This window comes from Silurus meridionalis, chromosome 7, assembly GCF_014805685.1.
Source record: "Silurus meridionalis isolate SWU-2019-XX chromosome 7, ASM1480568v1, whole genome shotgun sequence".
Taxonomy (NCBI): domain Eukaryota; kingdom Metazoa; phylum Chordata; class Actinopteri; order Siluriformes; family Siluridae; genus Silurus; species Silurus meridionalis.
This window is the reverse complement of record NC_060890.1, coordinates 27,239,500-27,259,499: the sequence shown is the minus strand read 5'-3', so window position 1 is coordinate 27,259,499 and position 20,000 is coordinate 27,239,500. Positions and strand designations below refer to the sequence as shown.

General features: G+C 46.0%; 2 protein-coding genes across 6 annotated transcripts in view; both read left to right on the top strand.

The window, feature by feature from the left end:
- vclb (vinculin b) overlaps window positions 1-15,514 on the top strand; it is a 39,101-nt gene extending 23,587 nt beyond the window's left edge. For 3 of the 4 annotated variants that reach the window (XM_046853092.1, XM_046853094.1, XM_046853095.1), the window contains 12 exons: window positions 2,214-2,367; window positions 2,514-2,689; window positions 2,916-3,306; window positions 3,871-3,999; window positions 4,104-4,253; window positions 4,349-4,457; window positions 5,474-5,776; window positions 5,873-6,000; window positions 8,322-8,507; window positions 8,672-8,875; window positions 9,022-9,126; window positions 11,753-12,013. In XM_046853092.1, the coding sequence (XP_046709048.1) occupies window positions 2,214-2,367; window positions 2,514-2,689; window positions 2,916-3,306; window positions 3,871-3,999; window positions 4,104-4,253; window positions 4,349-4,457; window positions 5,474-5,776; window positions 5,873-6,000; window positions 8,322-8,507; window positions 8,672-8,875; window positions 9,022-9,126; window positions 11,753-11,899 (2,182 nt within the window). In that variant the 3' untranslated portion in view covers window positions 11,900-12,013. Of the gene's footprint in view, window positions 1-2,213; window positions 2,368-2,513; window positions 2,690-2,915; window positions 3,307-3,870; window positions 4,000-4,103; window positions 4,254-4,348; window positions 4,458-5,473; window positions 5,777-5,872; window positions 6,001-8,321; window positions 8,508-8,671; window positions 8,876-9,021; window positions 9,127-11,752; window positions 12,014-15,410 lie in introns of those variants that run through there. The other variant, XM_046853093.1, reaches the window with a different exon arrangement.
- adkb (adenosine kinase b) overlaps window positions 15,050-20,000 on the top strand; it is a 10,251-nt gene continuing 5,300 nt past the window's right edge. The window contains exons 1-3 of one of the 2 annotated variants that reach the window (XM_046853170.1): window positions 15,050-15,267; window positions 15,802-15,876; window positions 16,984-17,037. In XM_046853170.1, coding sequence (XP_046709126.1) covers window positions 15,254-15,267; window positions 15,802-15,876; window positions 16,984-17,037 — 143 coding nt within the window. In that variant the 5' untranslated portion in view covers window positions 15,050-15,253. Of the gene's footprint in view, window positions 15,268-15,422; window positions 15,555-15,801; window positions 15,877-16,983; window positions 17,038-20,000 lie in introns of those variants that run through there. The other variant, XM_046853171.1, reaches the window with a different exon arrangement.

Genomic DNA, 20,000 nt, shown 5'->3' with positions numbered 1-20,000 from the left:
TTGCTCTGGTGATGTTTTGTTTAACCCAAAAAGAGTTTAATAAGTCCACAAATGATAATCCTAGAGCATCGTTTACATCATCTACATGAATATTAAAATCTCCTACAAGCAGCACTTTATCAAAATTGATCAAGAGGTCACTCTTGAAGAAAATCAGCGTAGGGTCCTGGGGGTCTGTACACGGTGACCAGAGCGAGAGACAGTTTCTATGGATGTCTGAAAGAACAACTTTAGGAACGAGCACTTCAGATGATTTAAAGCTGAATCCTGATCTCTGACTGACATTAAGGAGGACACTATAAATGGCATCTATGCGGTTATTTTTTTGTGGTGTTTCAAGATGAAAAACGGCGTTTCGCTAATAAAACTCACAACCTCGGCATGTTTTACTCCACATCACCCTAAACCCCAAACCACACCCACATCATTCTTAACCACACCCATATTCTCATGTGTTTATCCCTGATGAGCAGCCGTGATGAGCGCCCACATCTTTATAAACCACACCCATAACCACACCCACACCACCCAAAAACCAAACACACAACACACTAGACCACACCCATGTGATCCTGAACCACACCCACACCACCAAACCCCTTCACACCACACTAAAACACACACACGTCATCCTAAACCACACCCGACCCATACCCACATCATCCTAAACCACACCCACATCATCCTAAACCACACCCGACCCATACCCACATCATCCTAAACCACACCCACATTATCCTAAACCACACCCACAGCACCCAAACCCCTTCACACCACACTAAAACACACACACGTCATCCTAAACCACACCCGACTCATACCCACATTATCCTAAACCACACCCACATCATCCTAAACCACACCCTGACCCATACCCACATTATCCTAAACCACACCCATAACCACACCACACCACCCAAACCCCTTCACACCACACTAAAACACACGTCATCCTAAACCACACACCACCCAAACCCCTACACATCACACTAAAACACACACATCATCCTAAACCACACCCCACCCATACCCACATCATCCTAAACCACACCCACATTATCCTAAACCACACCCACCACCCAAACCCCTTCACACCACACTAAAACACACACGTCATCCTAAACCACACCCCAACCCATACCCACATCATTCTAAACCACACCCACATCATCCTAAACCACACCCGACCCATACCCACATCATCCTAAACCACACCCACATTATCCTAAACCACACCCACACCACCCAAACCCCTTCACACCACACTAAAACACACACATCATCCTAAACCACACCCCACCCATACCCACATCATTCTAAACCACACCCACATCATCCTAAACCACACCCATACCCACATCATCCTAAACCACACCCACATTATCCTAAACCACACCACCCAAACCCCTTCACACCACACTAAAACACACCGTCATCCTAAACCACACCCGACCCATACCCACATTATCCTAAACCACACCCACATCATCCTAAACCACACCGACCCATACCCACATCATCCTAAACCACACCCACATCATCCTAAACCACACCCACACCACCCAAACCCCTTCACATCACACTAAAACACACACATCATCCTAAACCACACCGACCCATACCCACATCATCCTAAACCACACCCACATCATCCTAAACCACACCCACACCACCCAAACCCCTTCACATCACACTAAAACACAATCATCCTAAACCACACCCTGACCCATACCCACATCATCCTTAACCACACCCACATCATCCTAAACCACACCCACATCATCCTAAACCACACCCACACCACCAAACCCCTTCACATCACACTAAAACACAATCATCCTAAACCACACCCTGACCCATACCCACATCATCCTAAACCACACCCACATCATCCTAAACCACACCCACACCACCCAAACCCCCTACACATCACACTAAAACACACGCGTCATTTTAAACCACACCCCGACCCATACCTACATTATCCTAAACCTAAACCACACCCATGGCATCGTAAGACACACCCACTTTTATTACATATAGGGCATGACCAGGACTTACCACATGATCTTCTTTAATGTTCCTGTAGGTCTTTCCTGATATGTTTTCCTGATGTGTTTTCTTCTTGTGTGTGTGTCTGTCTGTGTGTGTGTGTGTGTGTGTGTGTGTGTGTGTGTGTGTGTGTGTGTGTGTGTGTGTGTGTGTGTGTGTAGGGGTTCAGGAACGAGTCCCGTGGCCATTCAGAAAGCGCAGCAGGTTGCTCAGGGGTTGGACATGCTGTCTGGGAAAGTTGCGAACGTTGCAGACAAACTGGAGGCCATGACCAACGCTAAACACACACTCGCCAAGAAAGCAGAGGCGGCACAGGTTTACACACACACACACACACACACACACACACACACAGACTCTCTACAACCTTATAGTTTAACATTTACTAAGATTAGGATGAACAGACCTCATCTGTGTGTGTCTTTGTGTGTGTGTGTGTGTGTGTTTGTGTGTGTGTATAGGCCTGGCTAGCTGACCCTGCCTCCGGTCCTGAGGGAGAGGAGCACGTGAAGGCAGTTCTCGCAGAGGCTCAGAACATTGCGGCTCTGTGTGAGGATCCACGTGAATACGACGACATCCTGCGCAACGTCAACGAAATCGCCGCTCTCACCGGGAAACTCTCGCAACTACGCAAAGCGTACGTATCCCAAACGTGTGTGTTTGTGTGTGTGTGTGTGTGTGTGTGTTTATTTCAGCCTCGTTCATCTCTCGCTGATGGATGGATGTCTACCATCTTCTGCATCACTCCAAGGAATTTTAGGAACTTTGGAAACATTTGAGACTTATTTTTGGGGATTCCTCTGGTGTTCTGTAGTAATTGTGTGTGTGTGTGTGTGTGTGTGTGTGTGTGTGTGTGTGTGTAGGGGTAAGGGTAATACCCCTGAGGCCCGTGCCCTGGCTAAACAGATCGCCACAGCTCTGCAAAACCTGCAGTCGAAGACGAACCGCGCCGTAGCGAACACTCGGCCGGCGAAAGCCGCTCTTCACCTGGAGGGGAAGATGGAGCAGGCGCAGCGCTGGATAGAAAACCCCACCATGGAGGACGGAGGCGTGGGGCAGGCTGCCATCCGCGGGCTGGTTGCCGAGGGGCGTCGACTCGCCAACGTGTTACCTGGATCCCAGAGGGCGGAGCTTATGGGAAAGTGCGAGCAGGTGGAGCAGCTGATGGGACAACTGGCTGAACTGAGTGCTCGGGGACACGCTGATACACCACAAGCACACACACTCGCTCAGCAGCTCCAACACGCCCTGAAGGTAACACACAAACACACACACACACACACACACACACACACACACACACACAGAGATACACATACACACACACAAACACTCAGACACACATACACTTTCACACACTCGCTCAGCAGCTCCAACACGCCCTGAAGGTAACACACACACACACACACACACACACACACACACACACACACACACTCAGACACACATACACACACACACACAACACTCAGACACACATACACACAAACACTCAGACACATACACACACACACACACAAACACTCAGACACATACACTTTCACACACTCGCTCAGCAGCTCCAACACGCCTGAATGTAACACACACACACACACACACACACACACACTATTAAATACATAGACAAACCAAATCGCACATAAATAAACAACACACAGACCTGTAATCTTTACCTCATTTAATGTTGTGTACAATTTATCTGATTAGTCTGATAATCTGACTGTCTGATAGTCTGATGATCTTACCGTCTGACTGTCTGATTATTTGTCAGTCTGATAATCAGACCGTCTGGCCGTGACACACTGTTGTGTATTTCAGGATCTTAAAGATAAAATGCAGGAGGCCATGACACAGGAAGTGTCTGATATCTTCAGCGACACCACGACTCCAATAAAGCTTCTGGCCGTGGCTGCTACCGCTCCTCCGGGAACTCCACACCGAGAGGAGGTCCTACACACACACACACACACACACACACACACACACACACACACACACGCACACACACACACAGAAGATTCTGAGTGCTGTGTATAATTGGTGTTGCTCAGGTGTTTGAGGAGCGAGCAGCAGGTTTTGAGAGTCATGCGGCGAGACTCGGGGCCACGGCTGAGAAAGCAGCTGCTGTGGGTACGGCCAATCGCAGCACGGTGGAGGGAATCCACGCTGCCGTCAAGTCAGCCAGAGATATCACACCTCAGGTTTGTGTGCTTGTGATCAACACGCCATGATGTTCACTTTACTCCAGATGTACGTATGACTGCACGCTGTAATCTGCATGCCGCTTCGTCTCCAGGTGGTATCTGCTGCCCGCATCCTGCTGAAGAACCCGGGGAACCAGGCCGCCCACGAGCACTTCGAGATGATGAAGAACCAGTGGATCGACAATGTTGAGAAAATGACCAGTAAGATGGATTTTATAATAATATCCGAAGCTCATGAAGGACGCTGATGTCTGGAGGCGTGTCAGGAGTTGGATTTTATTTCTGTTAATAAAAAACCTGACCCTTCTTCTGTGAACATCTACTCCAGAGTGATGAGGAGAAACCCATGAGGAGAAACAATGGATCACAGCAAGCGAATAAATCCATGTGTTCTCTGTCTACCTGTTGTAGCTTTTAGCACGTGACCTCTGATTTAGTTTTAGACTCGTGTGTGTGTGTGTGTGTGTGTGTGTGTGTGTGTGTGTGTGTGTGTGTGTGTGTTAATCACAGTTCTGGACAATCTTAGACTGTTTATTGGTATCAGACTAAAGACTCTATAACAGTTTTCATTGTTTTATATTATAAAAACCTGAAACATTTACATCGACGTGTAGTTCTGCAGCGCCCCCTGTTGGAACTTCCTGCAGGTTTAAAAAAAAAAAAACATGGGTCAATTTATTTTTTCTTTTTTTTTCTTGAAGTATTTTATATTTTCTGATTAATTTGTTTTCAATTACTACATGACCAAAAGTAATTGGACACCTGACCTTTCCAGCCATTTGTGGTTCCTTTCCAAACTGTTCCCACAAACTTAAAGGCACACAATTGTACAGAACATCTTTGGAGCATGAAGTTTTCCCTTCCTTTGAACTTGGAGACCTAAACCTGTTCCAGCATGACATTTGTGCACAAAGCCAGCTCCATGAAGATCTGCATTTCATGAGGTTGGAGTGGAAGATCTCCTGCTATAGAGCTTCAACCCTATTGAACATGAATGAATGTGAACTGCCTTTACTAAGAGTGGCTGAATGAATCTCCACAAAATCTTTCGAGAAGAGTGGAGCTGATTATAACAGTACAAGGAGACTAGATGTGAAACGAGATGTTCAAAAGAAGCGCATAGCATAGGTGTCCACAAACTTTTGGTCATATAGTGTGGATATGGTTTGTAAATATGCATATGAAGGAATATTCACCTCTCTTCATTTTTCTCTTAGCTCTGGTGGATGAAGCGATAGACACTAAGTCTTTGTTGGACGCATCAGAGGAGGCCATTAAACAAGACCTGGAGAAGTGTCATGTGGCCATGACCAATCACCAGCCTCAGATGCTGGTTGCCGGGGCGACGAGCATCGCCCGCAGGGCCAACCGTATCGTGCTAGTGGCGAAGCGGGAAGTGGAAAACTCTGAGGAGCCCAAGTTCAGAGAGACGCTGCGGGAGGCGGCCAATGAGCTGAGCGCTTCCATATCACCCATGGTGATGGGAGCCAAGAGTGTGGCCAATAACATACAGGACCCAAGTGAGACACACACACACACACACACACACACACACACACACACACACACACAGGTTATATAAGTTTAAAATAAATGACTTTCTCTCTCTGTCTCAGATCTACAGAAATGCTTCATGGACTCTGGTTACAGGATTCTGGAGTCAGTAGCTAAAGTGCGCGACGCCTTTCAGCCCCAGGAGCCTGATTTCCCTCCTCCTCCTCCTCCAGACCTCCAGCAGCTCAGCGTGAGTTACAGAGAGAGTCGTTCTTCTGAAATCCTTCATTCGAGACTCATTCAACACCTTATATTCCCCTGAATACCCCCATCACTGATCTCAAAATACCCCATCACTGATCTCTAATACCCCCATCACTGATCACTGATCTCTAATACGCCCATCACTGATCACTGATCTCAAAATACCCCATCACTGATCTCTAAATACCCCATCACTGATCTCTAAATACCCCATCACTGATCTCTAATACGCCCATCACTGATCACTGATCTCTAATACCCCCATTACTGATCACTGATCTCTAAATACCCCATCATTGATCACTGATCTCTAATACCCCCATCACTGATCACTGATCTCAAAATACCCCATCACTGATCTCTAAATACCCCATCACTGATCTCTAATATGCCCATCACTGATCACTGATCTCTAATACCCCCATCACTGATCACTGATCTCTAATACCCCATCACTGATCTCTAATACCCCCATCACTGATCTCTAATACCCCCATCACTGATCACTGATCTCAAAATACCCCATCACTGATCTCTAAATACCCCATCACTGATCTCTAATACCCCCATCACTGATCTCTAATACCCCCATCACTGATCTCTAATACCCCCATCACTGATCACTAATACCCCATCACTGATCTCTAATACCCCCATCACTGATCACTGATCTCTAATACCCCCATCACTGATCACTGATCTCTAAATACCCCATCACTGATCTCTAAATACCCCATCACTGATCTCTAATACCCCCATCACTGATCTCTAATACGCCCATCACTGATCACTGATCTCTAATACCCCCATTACTGATCACTGATCTCTAAATACCCCATCATTGATCTCTAATACGCCCATCACTGATCACTGATCTCTAATACCCCATCACTGATCTCTAATACCCCCATCACTGATCTCTAATACCCCCAACACTGATCACTGATCTCAAAATACCCCATCACTGATCTCTAAATACCCCATCACTGATCTCTAATACCCCCATCACTGATCACTAATACCCCATCACTGATCTCTAATACCCCCATCACTGATCACTGATCTCTAATACCCCCATCACTGATCACTGATCTCTAAATACCCCATCACTGATCTCTAAATACCCCATCACTGATCTCTAATACCCCATCACTGATCTCTAATACCCCCATCACTGATCACTGATCTCTAATACCCCCATCACTGATCACTGATCTCAAAATACCCCATCACTGATCTCTAAATACCCCATCACTGATCTCTAATACCCCCATCACTGATCACTGATCTCTAATACCCCCATCACTGATCTGTAATACCCCATCACCGATCCCTAGATCTCTAATACCCCCATCACTGATCTGTAATACCCCATCACCGATCTCTAGATCTCTAATACCCCATCAGTGATCTCTAATACCCCCATCACTGATCTGTAATACCCCATCACTGATCTCTAGATCTCTAATACCCCATCACTGATCTCTAGATCTCTAATACCCCCATCACTGATCTCTAATACCCCCCATCACTGATCTCTAGATCTCTAATACCCCCATCACTGATCTCTGAGTCTCTAATACCCCCATCACTGATCTCTAGATCTATAATACCCCCATCACTGATCTGTTATACCCCCATCACTGATCTCTAGATCTATAATACCCCCATCACTGATCTGTAATACCCCATCACTGATCTCTAGATCTATAATACCCCATCAGTGATCTCTAATACCCCCATCACTGATCTGTAATACCCCATCACTGATCTCTAGATCTATAATACCCCATCACTGATCTCTAGATCTCTAATACCCCCATCACTGATCTCTAATACCCCCATCACTGATCTCTAGATCTCTAATACCCCCATCACTGATCTCTAATACCCCATCACTGATCTCTGAGTCTCTAATACCCCATCACTGATCTCTAGATCTATAATACCCCCATCACTGATCTGTAATACCCCCATCACTGATCTGTAATACCCCATCACTGATCTCTAGATCTATAATACCCCATCACTGATCTCTAATACCCCATCACTGATCTGTAATACCCCATCACTGATCTCTAGATCTCTAATACCCCCATCACCGATCTCTAGATCTATAATACCCCATCACTGATCTCTAATACCCCATCACTGATCTGTAATACCCCATCACTGATCTCTAGATCTCTAATACCCCATCACTGATCTTTAATAACTAAAAAATGTCTCTTATTTGCTCATTTTAATCTGTGATGATGATGTTGATGAGCTGACACCATGTGAACCCTTTCTTTTGTTTCTTGTTAGATTAATGATGAAGGTGCCCCCCCAAAGCCCCCCCTGCCTGAGGGTGAAGTCCCGCCCCCAAGGCCCCCGCCCCCTGAGGAGAAAGACGAAGAGTTTCCTGAGCAGAGAGCCGGAGAGATGGTCAGCGAGCCCATGATGGTGGCGGCACGGCAGCTCCATGACGAGGCGCGCAAGTGGTCCAGCAAGGTGTGTGTGTGTGTGTGTGTGTGTGTGTGTGTGTGTGTGTGTGTGTGTGTGTGTGTGTGTGTGTGTGTGTGTGTGAGAAACAGAAATAATAGGATGAAGTGAAGATTAGCATGAGCGTACGAGCCAATAAATTCTTAATTTTGAATGTGTGTGGTTGTGTGTAGGGTAATGACATCATCGGCGCGGCGAAGCGTATGGCCCTGCTGATGGCGGAAATGTCACGACTGGTGCGAGGAGGAAGCGGAAACAAGCGTGCGCTCATCCAGTGTGCCAAAGATATCGCTAAGGCTTCAGACGAGGTCACGCGGCTTGCTAAGGAGGTCGCTAAGCAGTGCACAGATAAACGCATCCGAACCAACCTGCTGCAGGTATACACACACACACGCGCGCGCATGCACACACACACACACACACACACGCAGTTTCAATGCAGTTTCAATAAATAAACTCTGTGATGCCTCTCTCTCTGTCTGTGTTTGTGTGTGTGTGTGTGTGTGTGTGTGTGTGTGTGTAGGTGTGTGAGCGTATCCCCACCATCAGCACTCAGCTGAAGATTCTCTCCACAGTCAAGGCCACCATGTTGGGACGTACCAACATCAGCGAAGAGGAGTCTGAGCAGGTTTGTTACAGCCCCATAAATACACACAACTGGTGTTTCATCGATGTGGTATTAGGGATCAGTGATTGAGGTATTAGGGATCAGTGATTGAGGTATTAGGGATCAGTGATTGAGGTATTAGGGATCAGTGATTGAGGTATTAGGGATCAGTGATTGAGGTATTAGGGATCAGTGATCTGGTATTAGGGATCAGTGATTGAGGTATTAGGGATCAGTGATTTTGAGGTATTAGGGATCAGTGATTGAGGTATTAGGGATCAGTGATTGAGGTATTAGGGATCAGTGATCTGGTATTAGGGATCAGTGATTGAGGTATTAGGGATCAGTGATTTTGAGGTATTAGGGATCAGTGATTGAGGTATTAGGGATCAGTGATTGAGGTATTAGGGATCAGTGATCTGGTATTAGGGATCAGTGATTAAGGTATTAGGGATCAGTGATCTGGTATTAGGGATCAGTGATTGAGGTATTAGGGATCAGTGATCTGGTATTAGGTATCAGTGATTGAGGTATTAGGATCAGTGATTGAGGTATTAGGATCAGTGAGCTGGTATTAGGTATCAGTGATTGAGGTATTAGGGATCAGTGATTGAGGTATTAGGGATCAGTGATTTTGAGGTATTAGGTATCAGTGATTGAGGTATTAGGGATCAGTGATCTGGTATTAGGTATCAGTGATTGAGGTATTAGGGATCAGTGATTGAGTATTAGGGATCAGTGAGCTGGTATTAGGGATCAGTGATTGAGGTATTAGGGATCAGTGATCTGGTATTAGGGATCAGTGATTGAGGTATTAGGGATCAGTGATTTTGAGGTATTAGGTATCAGTGATTGAGGTATTAGGGATCAGTGATTTTGAGGTATTAGGGATCAGTGATTGAGGTATTAGGATCAGTGATTGAGGTATTAGGATCAGTGATTGAGGTATTAGGGATCAGTGATCTGGTATTAGGATCAGTGATTGAGGTATTAGGGATCAGTGATTGAGGTATTAGGATCAGTGATCTGGTATTAGGGATCAGTGATCTGGTATTAGGGATCAGTGATTGAGGTATTAGGGATCAGTGATTGAGGTATTAGGGATCAGTGATTGAGGTATTAGGGATCAGTGATCTGGTATTAGGGATCAGTGATTGAGGTATTAGGTATCAGTGATTGAGGTATAAGGTATTAGGGATCAGTGATTGAGGTATTAGGGATCAGTGATTGAGGTATTAGGGATCAGTGATTGAGGTATTAGGGATCAGTGATCTGGTATTAGGGATCAGTGATCTGGTATTAGGGATCAGTGATTGAGGTATTAGGGATCAGTGATTGAGGTATTAGGGATCAGTGATTGAGGTATTAGGGATCAGTGATCTGGTATTAGGGATCAGTGATTGAGGTATTAGGTATCAGTGATTGAGGTATAAGGTATTAGGGATCAGTGATTGAGGTATTAGGGATCAGTGATTGAGGTATTAGGGATCAGTGATCTGGTATTAGGTATCAGTGATTGAGGTATTAGGGATCAGTGATTGAGGTATTAGGGATCAGTGATCTGGTATTAGGGATCAGTGATTGAGGTATTAGGGATCAGTGATCTGGTATTAGGGATCAGTGATTGAGGTATTAGGGATCAGTGATTTTGAGGTATTAGGTATCAGTGATTTTGAGGTATTAGGGATCAGTGATTTTGAGGTATTAGGGATCAGTGATTTTGAGGTATTAGGGATCAGTGATTGAGGTATTAGGGATCAGTGATTGAGGTATTAGGGATCAGTGATCTGGTATTAGGGATCAGTGATTGAGGTATTAGGGATCAGTGATTGAGGTATTAGGGATCAGTGATCTGGTATTAGGGATCAGTGATTAAGGGTATTAGGGATCAGTGATCTGGTATTAGGGATCAGTGATTAAGGGTATTAGGGATCAGTGATTGAGGTATTAGGGATCAGTGATTTTGAGGTATTAGGGATCAGTGATTGAGGTATTAGGGATCAGTGATTGAGGTATTAGGGATCAGTGATTGAGGTATTAGGGATCAGTGATCTGGTATTAGGGATTAGTGATTGAGGTATTAGGGATCAGTGATTGAGGTATTAGGGATCAGTGATCTGGTATTAGGGATCAGTGATTGAGGTATTAGGTATCAGTGATTGAGGTATTAGGGATCAGTGATTGAGGTATTAGGGATCAGTGATCTGGTATTAGGGATCAGTGATTGAGGTTTTAGGTATCAGTGATTGAGGTATTAGGGATCAGTGATTGAGGTATTAGGGATCAGTGATTGAGGTATTAGGGATCAGTGATCTGGTATTAGGGATCAGTGATTGAGGTATTAGGGATCAGTAAATGAGGTATTAGGGATCAGTGATTGAGGTATTAGGGATCAGTGATTAAGGGTATTAGGGATCAGTGATCTGGTATTAGGGATCAGTGATTGAGGGTATTAGGGATCAGTGATCTGGTATTAGGGATCAGTGATTGAGGTATTAATGAAGTGTGCTTACTGCCAATGAGCTGCTTCCTCCACATTGACATGCCCCCTGGTGGTCAGATAATCGTGTATTAAGTGCGCGTGTGTGTGTGTGTGTGTGTGTGTGTGTGTGTGTGTGTGTGTGTGTGTGTGTGTGTGTGTGTATAGGCAACAGAGATGTTGGTCCACAATGCTCAGAATCTGATGCAGTCAGTGAAGGAGACGGTGCGCGAGGCCGAGGCGGCGTCCATCAAGATCCGCACTGACGCTGGCTTTACACTGCACTGGGTCCGAAAGACCCCCTGGTACCAGTGAGGAGGAGGGACCACACACACACACACACACACACAGGTCCAAACCCATCTGATGAGCGACGGTTCCACTTTCACATCTTTTTCTATGGTTTGTAATAAATGGCGGTGAAATCTCTATATTTCTTTACTGAAATCCTTTAACACTGATTTATTCTCATTCTCTGAATGTCTGAACGTTATTGATCACAAAGATGTTTTTTTTTTTACCCTCAACTCTGTGCCAGGAACAGAACATGCCCTCTTTACATCCATAAAGTGTTCTGATGCTGATTTCTTTACCACATTATCAAATGCACAGTATTTTTTTTTTAAGCACTACATTTATTAATTTTGCTAGCTGGATATATAGCCGTTTGCCCCGCCCATTTCCCATGTAATTATTACTGAACAAGTCTGTACTTGTTAATATTACTTTATATGTGAAGAGAGAAAAATATTTACAGGAGGAATGGAGCAGCCATATTCTCTATTTATAATAATAATAATAATAATAATAATAATAATAATTAAATATGATATTGTTGTTTTCAGGCCGCTACCTTGCGATAACACAGTTTTTGTTTTTAGCAGTTTAGGCTCTGGGTTAAGGATCAGATGGTTGTGGGTTTAAGCCCCAGTATCACCAATAGGCTGCTCGTGGGGCCCCTGAGCAAGGCCCTTAACCCTCAGTGCTCCAGGGCTGCTGTATGTGCCACTAAGGTCACTGGGATATGAAAAATAATTTGACTGTGCTGTAAAGTACCGTTCTTCCCTTTCATTTGCGTGTCCTGGAACACAGTGTGTCCTGTACGTGTGTGTGTTCAGTTTAGTATCAAATGTTCTTTTTGTTTTCTTTTTTTTTCATTAAAAAAAAAAAAGACAGAAGGAGCATCATGGAATTCCTGAATGTTCGGAGAAATTCAGGTGTCGGAATTCTGATAAATCATTCATGGAATTATGGGAACAAAGCGACAGGGGTTTTGATCTCCTGTGTGGCAAAAGTGGCATTTTATTTGTTTTATTTGGATTATGATGTATTTTTTCAGTTTCTTTCTATTTGAGGTATTTTAAACTAAAAAGAATAAGTTTGTAATAACTCTAATTAGAATTTGGCTTGGTGCTTTTTCTAGTGTATTTAACACACACACACACACACACACACACACACACACACACACACACACACACACACACACACACACACTGATCACACTCATGTGTGTGTATAGAGTCTATGCAGTTCTCCTGTGGGTTATTCAGGTGTTTTTCGCTGTTGTATGATGCGATTATGCACAGTGTGAATGTAAATAAGATCAGTGTGTGATGTACCGCTCGCTCACGTGCCTTATATTAAACCAATACAAACACTTCTCAACTCAGCTGTCTGTGTGTGTGTGTGTGTGTGTGTGTGTGTGTGTGTGTGTGTGTGTGTGTGTGTGTGAGAGAGAGATTTAAACAGGATTATAGTGATTAATGTTCAGCACAGTAGAAGAAATGAAAGCAGGGGAAATAAACAAGGGGGCCATGGAGGGGGAGGAGGATGAAAATAAAGAAGAAAGAATAGGAATAAAGAAGGAGGAGATTCGAGAAGAAGAATAAATAAAGAAGGGAATAAAGAAGAAGGATGGGAATAAAAAAGCAAGAATTGAAGTACAAAAATAATGACTAGAAGGGAGGATGAGAATAAAAGTGGAAGAGAATTATAAAGGAAAGGTTGCCACAGATGGCACTTCTCTTCTTCTGTGTTCTTTCCAGAGCTCTGGATTCAGGTGCAGGCAGTCCACCCATGTGATCACAACATCGTCCAGATCGAGGGATGTGGAACGATAATCATGGTGCCATGGTCTTCATCAGCCCCTGTGTGTTGATCCATTTGCTCCTTCATGGACTTTCCAAAAGGGTGGTGCTGAAATGGTGTGTGTTCATTACCCTTCTGTAGTCATGTGTGAAGTTGTCCAAGAAGTCCGTTCTCCATGCAGATGTAACAGAGGAACGCTGAGGAACAGGAATAAAGAAGGAAGGACGGGAATAAAGAAGGGAGAAATAAAAATGTCAGATTGGGAATACAGAAATAAGGAATGTGTATCGGAAGCATAAAGGCGGAATGTCAGGAATAAAGATGAGAAGGTTGTGATCAGGGAGTAAGAATGACAGATGATATAGCAAACATTGAGGAATGAAGAAAACAGGACATCACCCAGCATGAGAGGAAAATCTTGATCCTTCCAGTGACTCTATTACACACAGCTGTTGTGTGTGTGTGTGTGTGTGTGTGTGTGTGTGTCGGCAGCGGGACGCCCCTGCTCAGACAGAAGCAGAAGATTATGAAAAACTCAGGCAAGAGATTAAACAGCATAAACCTCATAAACACTACAGTTAGCATGTGGAGAAGCCTGAGTGTAGATTAGAGATGTGAACAGTGTGTGTGTTCAGCAGGTGAAATCAGGAGTGTGTGATGGTAGTAAAGTGTTAAGTGCTCATGTCTGGTCCTACATGCTCAGATACAGAAAAGCGTATGGAGCATACTTGTCTGTAAGCAGTAGGATCTACACATGGCTGTGATGGGGGTGGGGCACATACTTTTGGTTGTATCGCCTGGTGCACATTCACACAGAGTACAACACGTGGTGAAATTCTTTTTATGACTGTCCAACATGTGAATAGAAAATTATGAAAACGAACTAAGATAAATTAAAATATGTTAAATATAAAAATATAAAATAAATAAGAGAAAGGGATGTGTGGATATTGACAGTAGTCCATATTTAAAGTGTATAAACATATAAAGCATTATTATTATTATTATTATTATTATTATTATTATTATTATTATAAAAGGTACAATTCCAGAAATAACTTTAAATATTTATTTATTTTATAAATTAAGCGAGCAAATAGAAATAAAATGTAAAATAATACAGTAATAATAAGTCTATAATTTGCCATTTATAATCAATAATAAAACATTTTTATATATTTATAAAACTTGCACTTCCGGGTTCTGTTCAGTCTCCTCTGTATTTATTTATTGATTGGTTAATTGATTTACTCAATTAATTAATCTGGTGATTACATCAGACGAAACAGAATTCCGTCACAACCAATCAGATCCCGATGTAATCGTTTCGCCTTCTCTGTGACTCCGCCCACCGCTGACGTTGGCAAATCACGTCTCGGCTGCTCTCCGAGTCCGTTTCCGGTTTGTCTGACGTTTCCGCGCGAGGACATTGCACACGCTGCACATGCAGCTCGCGCCGCTCCCGCTGCCGTCACCTGCCCGCTGCTGCCCCGAGTGTTAGTGTGGATCCGGTGCGCGTGCACGCCCGCGGAGGTTCTGCTTTTCCGCACTTCCTGAAAACGGTTCCGTTCTGACGTCATGCCTACAGCCAGGTGAGTTACCTAGCGAACCGGAAGAACACCTGAGGACGCGGGCAAAATGGCGGAGTTTATTCTCATTTATTATATTTATAACAAACAAACAAACAAACAAACAAACAAATACATGAGAGGGGGGGACTAGCAGATAGAGGAAGACACACACACACACACACACACACTACAGGTTTTAGATCAATTTCCAATTATATATATATTTCTGTCTGTGCACGTAAAAGGTGCGCTCACGTGTGCATGTTCGGGGTGACGTGATTCGTGTGTTGTGACGTCATTTGAGCCAGGTTGGAGCGTAGTTTGAGCTGCATGGAGTGAATTTTGTCAATGGAAGAGTGTGTGTGTGTGTGTGTGTGTGTGTGTGTGTGTGAGTGTGTGAGAGAGAGAGAGCGAGAGAGAGAGGGAGAGAGAGAGAGAGAGAAGGCCAGAGTCAGCACTAAGCCATGTGTTCAGCTTTACTGACACCTGACACACACACACACACACACACACACTCACACTGTATATGACCCCTGTCTCTGTGTGTGTGTGCAGTGAGAACGCGCTGTTTGGGATGGGTAATCCCCTGCTGGACATCTGTGCCGTGGTGGACAAAGACTTCCTGGACAAGTAAGTAAAAGCTCCATGGTGTGTGCCTGACTGTTTGGGAGACGTGTGTCATTGTAGACGTGTGTCATTGTCCCTCTGTCCTGGGGAGGAGTTTCTGACTGCCATGTATGGATTTGGATTAGGATTGTGCCTGGTCTCGGGCTTCTCATGTCTGAGCTGTTCTGGGGTTTTCACTCTAAATAAGTGAGGGCTTCCTGCTCACACACCTGTTTATTTAAATCATGTGTTTAGATGTCAGTACTCCATCACCTCCACGCTCGGTCCTCCACGCTCAATCCTCCACGCTCAATCCTCTAACCTCCATAATCTATCCACACCACCCCATTTCTCTATCATTCATTATTCACATGGCACAGACGTGGCTAGTTTTATATGACCAGCAGGTTTTATACTACATTGGATTGTATAACTCAATGGTCTCCAACCTTTTTTGTGCCACGGACCGGATTAATGTGGGACAGTATTTTCACGGACCGGTCTTTATTTAATGTGTGGAGGATAAATACAACAAAATAAAATAATACGAGCATAAAAACTGGTGTTTTATAAATCTAATAATAAACGTGAATCACTGTGTTGTTGTTTGTTCATTTTTCTCTCTTGGGGGTTTGAATTTAACAGTAATGTATTATGTGTTAGCGGCCGGAGCTCCTTTAAGAAGGTAGTGGATGGAGGTAAGTCATGTGACTGGAGCTCCTTTAAGAAGGTAGTGGATGGAGGTAAGTCATGTGACCGGAGCTCCTTTAAGGAGGTAGTGGATGGAGGTAAGTCATGTGACCGGAGCTCCTTTAAGAAGGTAGTGGATGGAGGTAAGTCATGTGACCGGAGCTCCTTTAAGAAGGTAGTGGATGGAGGTAAGTCATGTGGCCGAGGCATCATGACCTGCATCAAGAGTGAGTGATAGACAGATGTGGAGGAGAGAATCCGGTCATTTTCCACAATAAAACATCGTTCAGAATCAGATCATAAATAAAACGAAAATAATGTATGTTATGTATTCTTTCTGTGCAGCCCGCTACCAATTGACCCACGGACCGGTGCCGGTCCACGGCCCGGGTGTTGGGACCACTGCTCTAACTGACTGTGTGCGTGTGTGTGTTTGTTTAGGTATGGCCTGAAGCCCAATGATCAGATCCTGGCAGAGGAGAAGCACAAAGCACTGTGAGTGACCAGAAAGACTGGAGATGTCAACATGACCCAAGTTTACAAACAGAATAGACTTACTGTTTACTGACCCCTACACACCACACTGACCCCTACACACCACACTGACCCTTACACACCGACCCCTATACACCACACTGACCCTTACACACCACACTGACCCCTACACACCACACTGACCCTTACACACACTGACCACTACACACCACACTGACCCCACACCACACTGACCCCACACACTGACCCCTACACACACACACACTGACCCTTACACACCACACTGACCCCTACACACTGACCCCTACACACCACACACTGACCCTTACGCACTGACCCCTACACACTGACCCCACACACCGACCTCTACACCACACTGGCCCCTACACACCGACCTCTACACACCACACTGGCCCCTACACACTGACCTACACACCACACTGACCCTTACACGCTGACCCCTACACACACACACTGACCCCACACCACACTGACCACACACTGACCCCTACACCACACTGGCCCCTACACACCACACTGACCACACACTGACCCTTACACCACACTGACCCACGCACTGACCCCACACCACACTGACCCTTACACACACTGACCACACACCACACACTGACCCTTACACTGACCCCTACACACCACACTGGCCCTTACACACTGACCCCACACACACACACTGACCCTTACACACTGACCCCTACACCACTGACCCTTACACCACACTGGCCCCTACACACTGGCCCCTACACACCACACACTGACCCTTACACCACACTGACCCCACACACTGACCCCTACACCACACTGACCCCTACACACACTGACCACACACCACACTGGCCCTTACACACTGACCCATAAACACCACACTGACCCCTACACCGACCCCTATACACCACACTGACCCTTACACACCACTGACCCCTACACCGACCCCTATACACCACACTGACCCTTACACCACACTGACCCCTACACACACACTGACCCCACACACTGACCCCTACACCACACTGGCCCCTACACACTCACTCTTACACACCACACTGACCCCTACACACCGACCCCTATACACCACACTGACCCTTACACACCACACTGACCCCTACACACCGACCCCTATACACCACACTGACCCTTACACACCACACTGACCACACACCACACTGACCCACACTGACCCCTACACCACACTGACCCCTACACACTCACTCTTACACACCACACTGACCCTTACACGCTGACCCCCTACAAACCACACTGACCACTACACACTGACCCCTACACACACCCCTACACACCACACTGACCCTTACACCGACCCTCTACACCACACTGACCTCACACACTGACCCTACACCACACTGACCCCTACACACGACCCTCTACACACCACACTGACCCCTACACACAGACCCCTACACACCACACTGACCCTTACACGCCACACCGCACTGACCCCTACACACTGACCCCTACACACCACACTGACCCTTACGCACTGACCCTACACACCACACTGACCCTTACGCACTGACCACACACACACTGACCTACACACTGACCCCTACACACAGACCCCTACACACCACACTGACCCTTACACACCACACCACACTGACCCTACACACTGACCCTACACCACACTGACCCCACGCACTGACCCTCACACACCACACACTGACCCTTACACACACTGACCCCACGCACTGACCCACACACACTGACCCTTACACACCACACTGACCCTTACACACCACACTGACCCCACGCACTGACCCACACACACTGACCCACACACCACACTGACCCCTACACACCACACTGACCCTTACGCACTGACCCCTACACACCACACTGACCCTTACACACCACACTGACCACGCACTGACCTCACGCACTGACCCCTACACACCACACTGACCCTTACACACCACACTGACCTTACGCACTGACCCCACGCACTGACCCCACGCACTGACCCTACACACCACACTGACCCCTACACACCACACTGACCCTTACACACCACACTGACCACTACACACCACACTGACCACTACACACCACACTGACCCTTACACACCACACTGACCTTACGCACTGACCCTACACACCACACTGACCTTACACACCACACTGACCACTACACACCACACTGACCACACACCACACTGACCACACACACTGACCTCACACCACACTGACCCTTACACACCACACTGACCTCACACACTGACCCTACACACCACACTGACCCATACACATCACACTGACCCCTACACACCGACCCCTATACACCACACTGACCACACACCACACTGACCACACACTGACCCCTACACACCACACTGACCCCTACACACCACACTGACCCCTACACACACTCTTACACACCACACTGACCCACACCACACTGACCACTACACACCACTGACCCCTACACACACTGACCTACACACCACACTGACCCCACACACTGACCTCACACACCACACTGACCCCTACACACGACCCTCTACACACAGACACTCTACACACCACACTGACCCCTACACACTGACCCCTACACACACACTGACCCCTACACACCACACTGACCCCTACACACCGACCTCTACACACCACACACTGACCCCTACACACACACTGACCACACACCACACTGGCCCCTACACACCACACCACACTGACCCCTACACACCACTGACCCCTACCCACCACACTGACCCCTACCACCACACTGACCCCTACACACCACTGACCCCTACACACCACTGACCCCTACACACCCCACCGATCCCTACACACCACACCACACTGACCCCCTACACACCACACTGATCCCTACTCACTAATCTTTACACACTGACCCCTACACACCCGCCTTACACACTGACCCCTACACTCTAATCTTACTCTATAAGCTCTGAGCACTATTTGGCTGT